This window comes from Otolemur garnettii, unplaced genomic scaffold (assembly GCF_000181295.1).
Source record: "Otolemur garnettii isolate 467f Iridium unplaced genomic scaffold, OtoGar3 scaffold00025, whole genome shotgun sequence".
Classification (NCBI taxonomy): domain Eukaryota; kingdom Metazoa; phylum Chordata; class Mammalia; order Primates; family Galagidae; genus Otolemur; species Otolemur garnettii.
Genome location: NW_003852420.1, coordinates 16459098 through 16474207, shown reverse-complemented (window position 1 = coordinate 16474207; position 15110 = coordinate 16459098). Strand labels below are relative to the sequence as shown.

Here is a 15110-nt window from a genome sequence, read left to right as displayed (position 1 = left end):
CACGGCACTCTACCCAGGGGGACAGCTTGAGGCTCTGTCTCAAAAAAAAAAAAAAGAAAAGAAAAGAAAAAATTTGCCAAAATTAATTTAGAAAGAAATGGACAAACTGAGTAGCCTTATTAAGGTGATTGAACAAAACAAAATTGAAAAGTTAGTCATCAAAAGCCCAAATAATCTAAGTGGTTTTGTAGGCAAGTTCTACCAAAATACAAAACTACAAGCTGCAGTAAACATACTTACTGGTTTACATGATGAAACATGAGGCATTATTTCCTAGAACACAATTCAGTATTGTATGGTGCTGCTGAGCCCCAGGACAAACGGAGCAAACCTGTTGTTCACATCCAGAAAATCTGAGGGAATATAAACAGAGATCTGTAACTAATAAAGTCTGACAACATCTGATAGTAAATTTTAGAGGAATGTGGAACTCTAACCTGCTGCTGGGAGTGTAAATGATTTCAGCCACACTGGGGAACATTTTGGCGAAATCTACCCTAACTGAAGATGCCCATGTCCTTCCTACAAACTAGAAATTCGGCTTGTAGGTGTGCATAGGAGCCTGAGGCAATGTGATTAAGAATGTGTACTTTCATAGTAAGTAGGGAACCACCTACTTGTCTTATTAGTTTACTGGGGTTACAGTGGCTCATGACTATAATCCCGGCACTGTAGGAGGCTGAACTGGGAGAATCATTTCAGCCCAGGAGTTCGAGGTTATCATGAGCTATAATTGTCACAATGCACTCCAGCCTGGGGGTCTGAATGAGACCCTATCTAATAAATAAATAAAATAAATAAATGGCTAACTTGCTGTGTGTTCCTGTGTAAAACTACACTGTTTAAGGAAAGATGGGGAATGGAGGTTAGCACACTTTTTAAAGGGCCAGATGGTAAATACTTTAGACCAGCAGTTCGCAACCCCTTTGGGGGGGTCAAACGACCCTTTCACAGGGGTCGATTCATATGATTCATAACAGTAGCAAAATTACAGTTATGAAGTAGCAATGAAAATAATTTTATGGTTGGGGTCACCACAACATGAGGAGCTGTATTAAATGATCACGGCATCAGGAAAGTTGAGAACCACTGCTTTAGACTTCACAAATCGCATGGTCTCTGGCCACCACTCAGCTTTGCCCTTGGAGTGGGAAAGCAGCCTTAGACAACCTGAATTCTTGTGGCTACATCCTAATAAAACTTTATTTGGTAAGACAGAGTTGGCCTAAGGGCCTTAGTTTGCTGACTCTTGATCCAAACCTCTGTGTGTGTTAAAGTGGACAAACCTCACAAACATGTCACAGGAGATTGACTGTGACCAGAGGCATTAACAGCAACAGAAAGAACTGGGTCAGCCATGGCCTTGGGAACTGGTTACACCCGTCTTTTGTCAGACTCAGCCCTGAACTGAGGCTATAGCTGGGGAGTAGGACCCATCTCCCAAACCCGAAGGTCTGTACTCTTCCTCACCTACAGGTAGCGGGACTGGCTTTCTCTCCTTCAGTCCTTTAATTCACTGCCTACAGTTCCCTCCTCTGCCCCATCACTCCTGCACCCATGTCTCTCTACTAAAATGTCCAGCAGGCACCTCAAACCTGACCTACCCAAAATAAACCCATGATCTTCCCCTAAAACATACACCAGGTGTAATCTTCCACATCTCCATTGTTCAGGCCCAAACCCTTGGAGTCCTCTTTAACTCTTTTCTTTCCAACTCCCCTCCCCCAGCCTCCCCTCCCACCCCCCCAGTCAAGCCATGCTCGAATCTTATTGGTTCCACCTTCAGGATATGACTTCATCTCCCCACCACCACCGACCGGCTCCTGCTGGACTGCCGCCATTATCTATGTGCTTGATTGTCTCTTGCTCTGGACAGTGACAACAACTATCCTGTGCACATAGGAGTCTCACTGTCCCTGCATCCCACCAGCCAGAGTAAAAGCCAAAGGCTGACAAGGGCCTGAGGCCTGCAAGACCTGACTCCTAGCTGCTCCGTGGCTTCAGCCACCCTGGCCTCCTGCCTACTCCAGGAATCCTCCACATGCTCATGCCAGGGCCTGTGCCTGGAACATTCTCCCCCAAGATCTCTAAGTGGTTCATGCTCTTACCTTAAGTCTTGCTTCAAGTACCTCCTTGGGGAGAACTCCTTGGATGACCTTATTATGGCAGCCTCCCCCCCCACTCTTGATCCTCCCTCCCAATTACTTGCTTAACTTTTTGCCATAGCAGTCAGCACCTAATATGCTATATCAAAGCATTTTATTTATGATTTTCATAAATAAATAAAGGTTGTTTACACACAACCCTTGAAATAATTGTTTGGTGACCCCAAGGACCCCAAAACTGTTTGGTTCATTTTACTATGAACATTTCCCACCTTCTGCTTTATCACTTCTCTATTGATCTGTTTTTTGTTGCATTTCAGAGTAAATCTCAGACATCAGTTCACTTTCTCCCTCAACATTTCACATGCATAACAGTATTTCTTTAGGGTTCTTTTTTCTTTTGGGGGGCAAAATTTACAATGACATGCATAGATGTTAAATGTACTGTTTGGTGAGTCTGTTAAGTACACACACCTGTGTAACTCAAACCCGTCAAGAACTAGAACATGACCATCCCCGAGCCTTCCCTCTGGTCTCTCCCCAGCCATCTCCTTACTAAGGCATGTACCATTATGACAACTTCTTTTTTTTTTTTTTTTCCAAAGGGGCTGTGGAGAAGGCTCTTGGTTTCTGGCCATCAGCACAGCCAAGGCCCCAACACGCAACTAAAGGCTTTTATCGGGAAAGGGAAATTGACCAACAAGTGGCCTCCAAGAATTCTTTTTTTTTGAGACAGAGTCTTGCTCTGTTGCTTGGGCTAGAGTGCCATGGCCTCAGTCTACCTCATAGCAACCTCAGACTCCTGAGTTCAAGTGATCTTGCCCAGCCTCCCAAATAGCTGGGGCTATATGTACCCAACACAATGCCCAGCTGATTCTTCTATTTTTTAGATTTGGGGTTGGAGGGGTCTTGTTCTTGCTCAGGCTGGTCTCAAACTCCTGAGCACAGGCCATCCACTTGCCTTGGCCTTCCCACAGTGCTAGGATTACAGGTCTGTGTTTTGTTTTGTTTTTTGTTTTGTTTTGTTTTAAGACAAAGCCTCACTCTGTTTCCTCAGGTTACAGTGCTGTGGCCTCAGACTAGCTCACAGCAGCCTCAAATTCCTGGGTTCAAGTGACCCTCCTGCCTCAGCCTCCCAGCTATGTATTCCTTTGTGTCTGGCTTTTTTCTTCAATGTTTTTGAGGGTCACTGTGTTGTTGCTGACATCAGCATTTCTTCATATTGCTGAGTAGTTCCAATGTATGGATGTGCCAGTTGGTTTACTCATTCTTCTACTGATAGAAACTTGGGCTATTTCCAGGTGGTGGCTGTTGTGAATAAAGCTGCTGTGCACATTCCCATAACAGTTCGTATGGACATGCTCTTTTGTTTCATTTGGACAAATACCTGGGAGTGGAATTGTTAGGTTGTGGGTAGAAGTGTGTTTTCTTTCTTTCTTTCTTTTTTTTTTTTTTTTTGCAGTTTTTGGCTGGGGCCGGGTTTGAACCCACCACCTCCAGTATATGGGGTTGGTGTCCTACTCCTTTGAGCCACAGGCACCACCCGGAGTGTGTTTTCTTTTAGGAGAAATTGCCAGACCTTTTTCCAAAGCATTGTTCCATTTTAGATCCTATCAATAAATATGTGAGGTCCAGTTGCTCTGTGTCCTTGCCAACATTTGGCATTGTCATTCTTTTAATTTTAGCCATCTTGGTGGGTGTGCAGTGGTATCTCATTGTGGATTTATTTCATTTATTATCAAATTTTCTTTTTTTTCTCCTTCCCACTAAAATGCAAGCCCCTAGGCAGAGTGCAGTGGCTCACACCTGTACTCCCAGCACTCTGGGAGGCTGAAGTGGATTTAGTACCTGAGCTCATGGGTTGGAGACCGGCCTGAACCAGAGCAAGACCTCATCTCTAAAAATAACCAGGCATTGTGGTGGGCACCTGTAATCCCAGCTACTTGGGAGGCTGAGGCAAGAGAATTAATTGCTTGAGCCCAACAGTTAGAGGTTGCTGTGAGCTGTGATGCCAAGCACTCTACCGAGGGTGACAAAGTAAGACTCTGTCTCAAAAATAAAAAAACAAAATGCAAGCCCCTTAAGGGAAGAGTTTTTATTATTTATTTTTATTTCATTTATTCATTCTTTTTTTTTAGACAAAGTCTGACTTTGTCACCTTGGTAGAGTGTTATGGCATCATAGTCCACAGCAAACTCAAACTCTTGGGCTCATGTGATCCTCTTGCCTCAGCCTCCCAAGTAGCTGGGACTACAGGTGCCCTCCACAATGCTTGATTAGTTCTATTTTTAGTGGAGATGGGGGTCTTGCTCTTCTTCAGGATGATCTTGAACTTCTAAGTTCAAGCAATCTGCTCACCTTAGCCTCCCAGAGTCCTAGGATTATAGGTGTGAACCACCATGCCCCACCTGTTTTTTATTTTTTAAAAGATGTGATATCAGGGGTGGCGCCTGTGGCTCAGCTGGTAGGGCACAGGCCCCATATACCAAGGGCGGCGGGTTCAAACCCAGCCCTGGCCAAACTGTAACAAAAAAATAGCTGGGCATTGTGATGGGCGCCTGTTATCCCAACTACTTGGGATGGGAGGCTGAGGCAAGAGAATCGCCTAAGCCCAGGAGTTGGAGGTTGCTGTGAGCTGTGTGATGCCTCAGCACTCTACAGAGGACAATAAAGTGAGACTCTGTCTCTAAAAAAAAGAAAAAGAAAAAAGAAGTGATATCAAAGGTTCAGCTTGGGGACGTGTCTCCCCCAGGGTCAAGCACAGCCTGCACTGCTTTGCTCCCATCCTCTCACTCCTGTTGTGCTGTGGCTTCTGACTTGGACTCATGGGCCTAAAAAAAGGCACAAAGGGAGCCCTGGTTGACCTGTCACATGAGCATGGGGCAACCCTTGGCCTGGACAGCCACTAATTACTGTGTGATGGGGGGCAGATTATACCCTCTCTGAGTCTGTTTGTTCCATTACATGATGGCAGGCAGGCCAGAGACAGACCTGGTCCTAAGTAGATTTACCATTCATTGAATAACTTTGAGGACTCTCTTACCTACTGGAGCCTCAAGTTCCTTCATCTGCAAAACTGAGATAGTATCAGAGCCTGCCTCTGAGGTGGAGGGTCAGTGAGTGACTCAGGAGGTGATGGAGCCCTGGGGGAGATAGGGAGTAGAATTAGCTGGACCACCGTGCTGTGGAGCCTTGTTTAAAGCGATGAACTGGCTTGTAAAACAAGTCTCCAGTTGGGAGGACCCAGAAGAATTAAGTCTGAATCAGCATCATTATCTCTGAGTAAGGATTGGTGGTTCCTGTTTACATACTCAAAGTGGAATTTTCCAAAGATCACACGGACTGAAACCCACCAAGGGGGGCCAGACTGCCCCACCTCACTCCTCTGGAACTTGCTGGGAAAGTGAAGGCCAAGACCACCAACCCTACTGTGCACTGGGGCTTCCCTGGCCTTTCCCTTCCTCTTGGCTTCATTCTCACTGTTGTCTTCTCCCTCAGGCCAGGGCAGTGCTCAGGCCTCTGCAGTTGTCCCCTCCTCCCTGGATGATAGGGCCATCATCCTCCCCACCTCCTGTGTCCTAAAGCCCTCAGAGCTGGCCAGTCACCTGCAGTGGCCTCTTCTTGGCCCTTCCAGACTCTAGCTGCACCTCAGCCACTCATAGGGTCTTGGGCATCCTCCACTGTTCACACCTACCAGTGCCTCCATCATGACAATGACTCCCCAGGCCCCACTTCCAGACTCTGCCTCCTCCAGGTGCCAGGTTAAGGCCCTGCCTCTTTTTTTTTTATTCATTCTTTTTCTGCCCTCTGACCTATTCATGCATGAGGTTCTGCTTTTTTTCTTTTTCTTTTTTTGAGATAGAGTCTCAAGCTGTCGTCCTGGTCCATGGCATCACAGCTTACAACAACCTCAAACTCTTGGGCTCAAGGGATTCTCTTGACTCAGCCTCCCAAGTAGCTGGGACTACAGGTGCCCACCACAACACCTAGCTGGCTATTTTTTTTGTTGTTGTCATTGTTGTTAGGCAGGCCAGGGCTGGGTTTAAATCTGCCAGCTCCAGTGTATGTGGCTGGTGCCCTAGCTGCTGAGCTATAGGCACAGAGCTTATTTATTTATTTATTTATTTACTGAGACAGAGTTTCACTCTCACTCTGGGTAGAATGTCATGACGTTATAGCTCGCCAGCAACCTCAAACTTTGGGCTCAGGGGATCCTCTTACCGCAGGCTCCCAAGCAGCTAGGACTACAGGTGTGTGCCACGATGACTGGCTAATTTTTCTATTTTTAGTAGAGATGGGGTCTCACTCTTTGCCCAGGCTGGTCTTGAACTCCTGAGCTCTGGTAATCCACTCCACTTGGCATCCCAGAGTGCTAAGATTACAGGCATGAGCCACTGCTCCCAGCCAAAGTTCTGCTTCTTGAGTAAAGCTTGTCTCCAAGGTTTAGGCTCCTCAAACTCAAAACATCCCAGGGAAATGACCGTCCTTCCCCAAACCTGTGGGTCCAGTGAATCCCACCTGCCCTCCATCCCATCTCCCCACACTGACTGGGCCCAGCTGGACTCCCTCAGCCCACCAATCCAGTCCTCTCTGAGCACTCCCCAAACCATCTGTCTCTTCCCCACTCTAGCCCTAGACCTCACCTCCTACTGTGCATCTCCTGTGGAAGAAAGGCCAGGGGCACAATGACCACCACCCTTCCTCACATCGGCCTGTCAGGACTCCAGCAGTCACTCCCGCCTCTCCACTTCCTTCCTTTCCCAGCACAAATTCCATAGCTCATCATGATAATCACTTCCAAAAGCCTTAACGTCCTCTTCAGCTGGGTTAACCCATCAAAGTCTCTGTCCCTGTCCTTGTCCAGCTGTGAATTCACAGTTGCACCCTTGGCTAAAAAGGATGATGCAAAAGTGCTGATTCTACAACAAAGTTCAGCTCAGTTGCCCACCTGCCCTCCCCATGCTAATCTTGGTAACTGTGTGCCCCCTCCCCTTGTCTCTGCAATGTGAACTCTCACCCTGCTGCCTCTCATGTACAGTGGGATCGCTGTCCCTGTTCTAAGGCCAGTCCTTCCCCTTTGCCTCATGCTGCCTTCTTTACACTCTCTGACCTTCATTCCTCTGAGGCCCTCAGTATCTTCCCTACCCTCCAGCAAACAAACATGTCCCTTCCTCCCTGGCTACTTCTCGGCTTCCTTCCCAGCTTCAGCACTTGTCTTCAGCTGCTCCTTCATCTCCTCCCTGGACTTTCTCCTGAAACCCTCCAAGTTGGTCTTCTAGCACCCAATGCCCTGTCCTGATCGGCAGATTCCCCCCATGGCTGAATCCTGCCATCACTCCTCTGTCCTCGTTTTAATGGTCTCTGATGACCACTTCCTCCTTCCGGGAATTCTGTTTCCTCTCAGCTTCTATGGCAGAGAGTGTGGCTGGGACTCTAGCAACTATTGTCCCATTCCCCCTGCAAAGGGAGCCCTGAAGGTTTTTGGTGCAGCCATGCACCCGGCTAAAGGACTTGGTTTCCCCACATCCACGCAGGTGGGAGCAACAAGACGACAAAACTTCAGTTAATAAAGTGTAAGTGGAAAGGACTGGGTGGGACTTCTGGGAAATTTCCTTAAAGGGAATGGGTACATCCTTTACCTGCATCCTCTATCAGCTGCCTGAAACTTAAATGTGATTGCTGGGGCTCCAGCAACTATTTTGAATCATGAGAACAAAGGCTGCACCCTAGGGTGGTGGAAGTGAAAGTTGAAGGCACCTGGGTCCCTGATGACTATGTGGTCACCAATCCAGCCCTGGACTGCTAACCAGATCTTTATTTTGTTTAAATTGCTGTTACTTTGGGTTTTCTGCAGCTGACCTGAATACTAATTGAACCAGCTTCTTTGACACCCTGGCTCTCCTGGACTTCCTCCTCAGTTTCTGCGGGCTGCTGCTCCCCCAGCAGACCTCCAAGGAAGGAGTGTCCCAAGTGATGCCTTCAGACCTGTTCTCTCCTCCCCATTCTCTTCCCTCTCACACTCTGGTGAATTCATTGGAAGCTCCCTGGCTTTAAATACCAATCACAGACAGCTCCAAAGCTATATATTCAGCACGAACTGGTAATCTATTCAATGTATCTTCTATGCATTGATACCTACTAGGCTCAAATTAAGCAGGCCATTTCAGAACTGTTGATCCCCTCTTAACCTCCAAAGCTCCACAATCATCCCTATCTCAGTAAGCCAGCACCTGCTTGCCCAAGCAAGTACCCAGGAGTCTTTCTGGATTGTCTCATTCCCTCCCTTCCCACAGTCAAGGCCCACCAGTGGGTCTTGGCACCTTCCTTTTGGAACCCCCTTCTGACCACATGTAAGCCCTAGGGTCCATGCCACCATCAGTCCTCACCTTGCTGACTGGCTCCCCAATCCACTCAGCCCCACACCCTCCACAGAGCCACCAGGGTGCAAAATGTGTCCACATTTTTAAAGAGTGTTATGATTGTGATGGGTTCCCTCTGGTCTCCTACAGACTCCCCCTGGGGTTTTTTTTTTAGCTGGGGCTGGGTTTGAACCCACCACCTCCAACATATGGGACCAACGCCTTACCCTTTTGAGCCACAGGCGCCACCCCTCCCCCTGGAGTTCTAGATTATTATCCTCATTCTTAAGATATTTCACTTGAAAGGACTGGGAAGCACTCGTTCAAATTATAAGCATATTGTTAGGTTATTACAAACATTTTAAATTTAAATTTTACCCAAATACTTGCAGTATAAAAGAAAAATTGCACTTTAAATACTTACCATAGTTTATTCTGATGTTTGCCTTCACATCTTTATGCACCATGGTTTTCTGCTATTTCTTTAGTTCTTAGCATGGAAGGTGATTGACTCGACCTCCCCTCAACTCCCTTGCGGTTTATAGCACCTTCAGGAGTGCTGTAGCCCACCTACATAGTTATCCACAGCTGAGCCGCATAATATGCTCTGGTTTGCTTTTTATGGTACAAGTTTTCAATTTTATTGCAGTTTTGGCTTAAAATTTTCTCTTTTGTTTTCTAAATGATCCTTAAATCTCTGGCAGAACTGAAAGTCTCTGAGTATATTCAAATGCATCAGATAATCTATTGGTTTTATTTTCTTCTTGGTGACATCCCTTCTAGCCTACTCAGCATTTGCTCTCTGGGTTTACTGCCCAGCACTTCAACTGGAATGTCCCCTTTATCTGACCCTTGCAGTGTGCAGAGGGGGACTTTAAGTGCCAAAAGGAAAGAAGGGGTCAGCCAGAAAGAGCACATTGTCCACAGGAAGAGAACTGCAGGTGAGGCTGCCTGAGAGAAGGGGTGGTGGAAAACAAACCAGAATTGCAAGGTGCAGCTTTAAACACGAACCAGGCCCAGAGCTGGAAGCCAGTTCACAAGTGTCAGTAAGCTATGAACTTTACTCTCCCATCTCACCCCTCTCTTAGCAACAGGAGCGAAATAGATGACAACACAAGGTGGGCAAATAAATTAAGGCCAGGGTCAAGCACTTGGCTGCTGTCCAGAATAGCTGGGCTCCCAGTCAGCCCACATTGGGGAAGGGGTGGCCTCTATCTCCAAACGCAGGTCCCTGTTCTAGTATTTGAATGGGCACACCACCCTCCCTCAGCAGGGCTTGCCCAATAGTTTGATAGTTTGCTGAGGGGCAGGGGAAGTGGGAGCCCTGGGGGATAAGACAGTGGGAGACCAAAATAAAGTTGCCTTTGATCTAACTGGCATTTTGAAAATGTTCTGTAATTGTGTTATTTTCCTTCTCACTTGAATGTATGATCGATCAGCTTACACAGTAGAAGGCTTTTACTAATTTGATGTGTTTGTGAACTTAGCAATTCCCACCGGCTATGCTGATGGAATTTATGAGACCTCCATTTCTCATTTTGTCCTTTTCTGATAATTTGGTGAATAGAGACAAACCAGAATTTGGTGTGGAAAGATGAGGATTCTCAATGAAACCATGTACAAAAGTGCAGTTAGTTTCCAAACCAAACCTATGAGTGAGGAGAAAGCCTCTTATAATGCATTCTTAATTTTTGGAGAAATAGTTAACACCAGATCAAAATTCCCAGGAGCCATGGCCAGGGCTGAGGCAGAGCAACTAACAATAAACAGAGATGACAGCTGCAGCATTTCCTGAGAGGCAGCCATTTTCCCAAATTGCAGGACCCTGCCCAGGGACCCCAAGCAAAAGCTGTATCTTGGAGGGCAAAACCATATGGGCTAGAGTGATTGGGAAGCAGCAGGACTGAACTTTCTGGGGTGATTAGACCTTTCTTGAAAGGGTAGTAAGGATCCACAGGGGTCAGCATTGTCACTTAAGATTTGTGTGTTTCGGCTCAGCGCCTGTGGCTCAAGCGGCTAAGGCGCCAGCCACATACACCTAAGGTGGCGGGTTCGAATCCCCAGCCTGGGCCCGCCAAACAACAATAATGGCTGCAACCAAAAAATGGCCGGGCGTTGTGGTGGGCACCTGTAGTCCCAGCTACTTGGGAGGCTGAGGCAGGAGACTCGCTTGAGCCCAGGAGTTGGAAGTTGCTGTGAGCGTGATGCCATGGCACTCTACCATGGGGGGATAGCTTGAGGCTCCGTCTCAAAAAAAAAAAAAAAAAAAAAAAAAAAAGATTTGTGTGTTTCATTGTCTGTACATCTTACTCATCTTCCAAAAAAGGAAACTAATGATACGTACATGGGAGAATTTAGGGGTGTGTACTGTCTGCAATTTACTTCAAAATGCACCAAACAGTAGGATGGATGGAGGACTGGAGAGTTATGGAATACAGAAATATAACAAAATGGTTAACTGTAGAATTCAGATGGAATGTATACAATTATTTCAATTTCTCTGTATGTTCAAAAATGGTCATAATTGAATGCTAGGCATAGACACATCTTTGCAATTTTGGCAAATGTACTTCTTGAAACCAGAACCCATGCCTTTCCCTCCAGGCCTGGGACAAAGGTCAGTCTCTAACCTTGACAGATACTGTATGCTTCCTAAAGAAACACTAGGATTTTTACATGTGTTAATATTTAGACATTTGAAATTGAATTTTAACATATTGAGTTCAGGGAGTTATACTTTCTGGGTTACAAACTTGAATGGACCCAAGGTGGGCTTCTGATGTGTGAAATCTCAGTGCTCAAGGGACCTGGAGCTCTTTATCACTTATATATTTTCACAAGTCATCAGGTTTTCCCCAAAGACTGAGCCTCAACTTTCTCTAGGACCTTGGTGGCTGTTTTCAGATAAAGAAAACAAAAGGGAGTGGTAGAGGGACAGACCCCCAAGCTCTATTCTATCACTCCCTAGAAACTTGACCCCCTCCGCCCACCTTCTTTCCCATTACCCTTTTTGCAGAAGCTTAAGCTACGTCAGGGGAGCCTCAGACTTAGATCCTGGTCTCCAGCAGCTTCTGAGAAAAGGAAGATCCTGGTGGCCATAACTCCACTTTCTTTCAAAACAAATCTAAGAGATAATTACACGTGGAGTTTCCAATCACCCTCTCTTAGGGGTTCCTCCTGGGCCCATAAGGACACAGTGAACAACAGTGGTTTCCCAGAGAACCAATTTTACTTACAGATTTAGGGAAAACTATTTAAGAAGGATTATTTATCTATTAAGACAACTATGGATATATTATAGAGTAGAAAATTCTTAGTATCTTTTTTCTTTTTTTAGAGACAGAGTCTCACTTTGTTGCCTTTGGTAGAGTGCCGTTGCATCACAGCTCACAGCAACCTCCAGCTCTTGGGCTTAGGTGATTCTCTTACCTCAGCCTCCCGAGTTAGCTGGGACTACAGGCGCCCACCACGCCTGGCTTTTTTTTTTGTTATTGCAGTTTGGCTGGGGCCGGGTTTGAACCTGTCACCCTTGGTATATGGGGTCAGCACCCTACTTACTGAGCCACAGGTGCCACCTGTATCTTTTTCTCTTTGTGGGGGTTTGGATCAGGGTTAGGGGTTAGAGTTAAGGTCAGTAGAGGGTAAGGATGAGCCCTTTCATTAAAATACAAGATTTTGAAGACATTTTGTTAGGCCTTATAAACTACATCCCTAAACTCCTAAGGGTATGCGTTTTACTACCATGACTGATACCCTTCAGGTATCTGTGGAAATCTGGAAAAGTCTGTGTGCTAAATGAAGAGCTCCCATTGTAGATAGCAGTTACTTCTGAGCAGGGAGGACAAGGAAGGGGGATTTCTAGGCTCACATTATAGTTTTGGGTCTTTTTCCAGCATTAACAAGGGAAAGAAAAAAGACAAAAACCGATTACAAAGTAAAAACATGTGGCTTCTGGGGGTAAAAAACAAGGGTGCTTCTGGATGATGGGTAGCCTTGAACATAGGCAAGTTCTGAGAACCTCTCCGTGACCCTGCACACCAGTCTGTGGGAGGCAGATGTTTACCCAGGCTGAGCTCAGCCTGGTGAATAAGACCTCCCAGGTTTCCAGGTTGGGCAGTGTAGAAAGAGCAGTTGGGGACTGTGCTCTTGGCTGTGGGGCTTTAGGTAAGCCATTCTCTAGAGCCCTGTCTGTAGGGTATTGTGAGGTGATGCCAGCTACTGTATAGGAAGTCAGAGCATTCTGGGTCCTCAATAAACATCACTCACTCCTTTCCCCAGTGCAGTGTAGTAGAAAACATCTTTTAGAACACTGGTGAGAGTGGGAAGTGATAAAGAGTATGTCTGAGGACAGGAGGCCCAGAAAGTGGGGAACCAATTATATATCCAGCTACACTGGGTATGGCCACAGGCGCAGCAAGAAGCAGGCCTCTCAGAGGCCAGGAGCAGTCTGCCCCAGGGCTGGGGAGGCACCTGGCTCAGGCTTCAGACTGTGTGGTTACACAGGAAGGGAGAGCCTGCTCAACCTAGTGTTTAAAGACACAACAAAAGGGCAAGCATTTCAGTTATTTTTAGTTAAAGAAAAACAGCCTTTTCCAAGGGTAACAAAGTGAACTGAAGGTCAGAAGGAAGCTGGGTGTGGGTTTCTCATAAGCTCTTGCTCCAAAACCTGGAAAAGAGGAAAGACGGCCCTCCTGGGAGCTCTGGGAGAGACTGGTACAGCAGGGAGGATTCCTTTGGCAGAGTGAGCAGAGCTGCCAGCCCTCCAATGGCCACTGGATTGGTCTGAGTGGGCTCTGAAGCGATGTCCACGTGCCAGTCTACTAACATGATGAATATTATTATTCTTAGGGGGCATTAAATTAAGGAATGACACAGGGAACCAAAAGAGTGGCTTATTCAGTTGGATTCTGAATCACAATCAGGAAATAGTCTTTATCTGCAAAAGAAAAAAGGTAAACAAATCACTAACTGTCAAATGAGAGAAAAATATAACCATCACATAATTGAATCACTAACCATAAAATGGGGGAAGGGGAGAAAAGCAATAAAAAGCATCAGTGCTTAGGCTAATTCCAATTGCTGGGAAAATGGAAGATAAATTTGTAAGTTTCCTGTGGGGGCTCCTGCAAGTAGAGTCTCCTCCTTCACCAGGCAGCGGGCACTGAATGCATCCTCTGTTCTGATCCTCCCCCATGAGAGTAAGTAGCAGCAGATAGGCAGCAGTCTTATTCCTGTTCTCCAAGAGGGGACTCTGGTCTGTGGTTCTCAGCCTAGAGGGCATCCCAGTCATCTGTGGCTCCACCCCCAGACCCACTGATTCAGAAGGAACCCAAGAATTTTCAGTTCTAACAAGTTCCCAAGTGACGCTGGTACTGCAGGTTCCTGAAGAACTATTAGCTTGAGGTTATCCAGTTAGTGTCAAAGATAGGATTCTTTTTTTTTTTTTTTTTTTTGAGACAGAGCCTCAAGCTGTCCCCTTGGGTAGAGTGCTATGACATCACAACTTACAGCAATCTCCAATTCCTGGGCTCAAGCGAGTCTCCTGTTTCTGTCTCCCAAGTAGCTGGGACCACAGGCTCCGGCCACAATGCCTGGCTATTTTTTGGTTGCAGCTGTCATTGTTGTTTTGGTGGGCCCAGGCTGGATTCGAACCCGCCACCTTAGGTGAATGTGGCTGGCGCCTTAGCCACAGGCACTGAGCCCAAAGATAGGATTCTAACCATAACCTCACAGGTCGTGGGTTAATGTCAGTTTCTGTCTAAAGCTCAGTTGTTGGCTTTCCAGATGCTTCTGGGGAAAATTTCAAAGACACTAGGTCAAAAAGGGACAAAGCTGCCTGGATTCCAGCTCCAGAGATCCAGCCCAGTAAAAAGAAATGTCCACCATGAAATCATAGGAAGCACAAGTTCTCAAAGGGTATGACTGCCTCTCATTTTATAGAAGAGGAAACTGGAGAAGCAGGGCGTTTCAACTTTGTCCACTTAATAATCAAACCACAAATTCACCAAGGCTCTAGTCCTGATATGTGACTTTCCTGTGGAATCTCAATGAATTCTCAAGTCATCTGGAGAACACTGATGTTTAGAGAGCTAAATGACTTGTATAAGCCAAGGCAAATAAATATATGGGAGGGGGTGGGTTGGGGAGAACGGGGGAGCTAACTTTGACTCCAGACTCTGAACTCCTCTGTCTGCTGAACATGAGAGACCTCAGCCATGTCTGCTTTGTTGCCAGATTCAAGCCTAAAGTGTGGTTACTCCCATGATGAGTTGTTGCAAATGAGTAAGAAACAGAATTAAGTAGCTGACAGTTTCAAGGCTAAGCAATCTGCATAAATAAAAACAATCACTAATAAAAGCCAGGTGTGGTGGGTCAAGCCTATAATCCTAGCACTCAGGGAGGCTAAGGCAGGTGGATTGCCTGAGCTCACAGGTTCGAGACCAGCCTGAGCCACAGTATAGTAGTAATAGTCCTAGCTACTTGGGAGGCTGAGGCAAGAGAATCTCTTGAGTCCAAGAGTTTGAGGTCGCTATGAGCTATGATGCCACAGTACTCTACCGAGGGCGACATAGTGAGATTCTGTCTCAAAAAAAAAAAAAAAAAAAAAAAAAAGAGTGTGGTGGTGCTTGCCTATAGCCCCAGCATC

General features: G+C 46.3%; 1 protein-coding gene across 1 annotated transcript in view; it reads right to left on the bottom strand.

The window, feature by feature from the left end:
* Positions 1 to 13015: 13015 nt before the first annotated feature.
* The window catches only part of DYNLRB1 (dynein light chain roadblock-type 1), a 23970-nt gene continuing 21875 nt past the window's right edge, over positions 13016 to 15110 (bottom strand). The window contains exon 4 of the mRNA XM_003788110.3: positions 13016 to 13400. Within this exon, the coding sequence (XP_003788158.1) occupies positions 13357 to 13400 (44 nt within the window). The 3' untranslated portion in view covers positions 13016 to 13356. The remainder of the gene's footprint in view (positions 13401 to 15110) is intronic.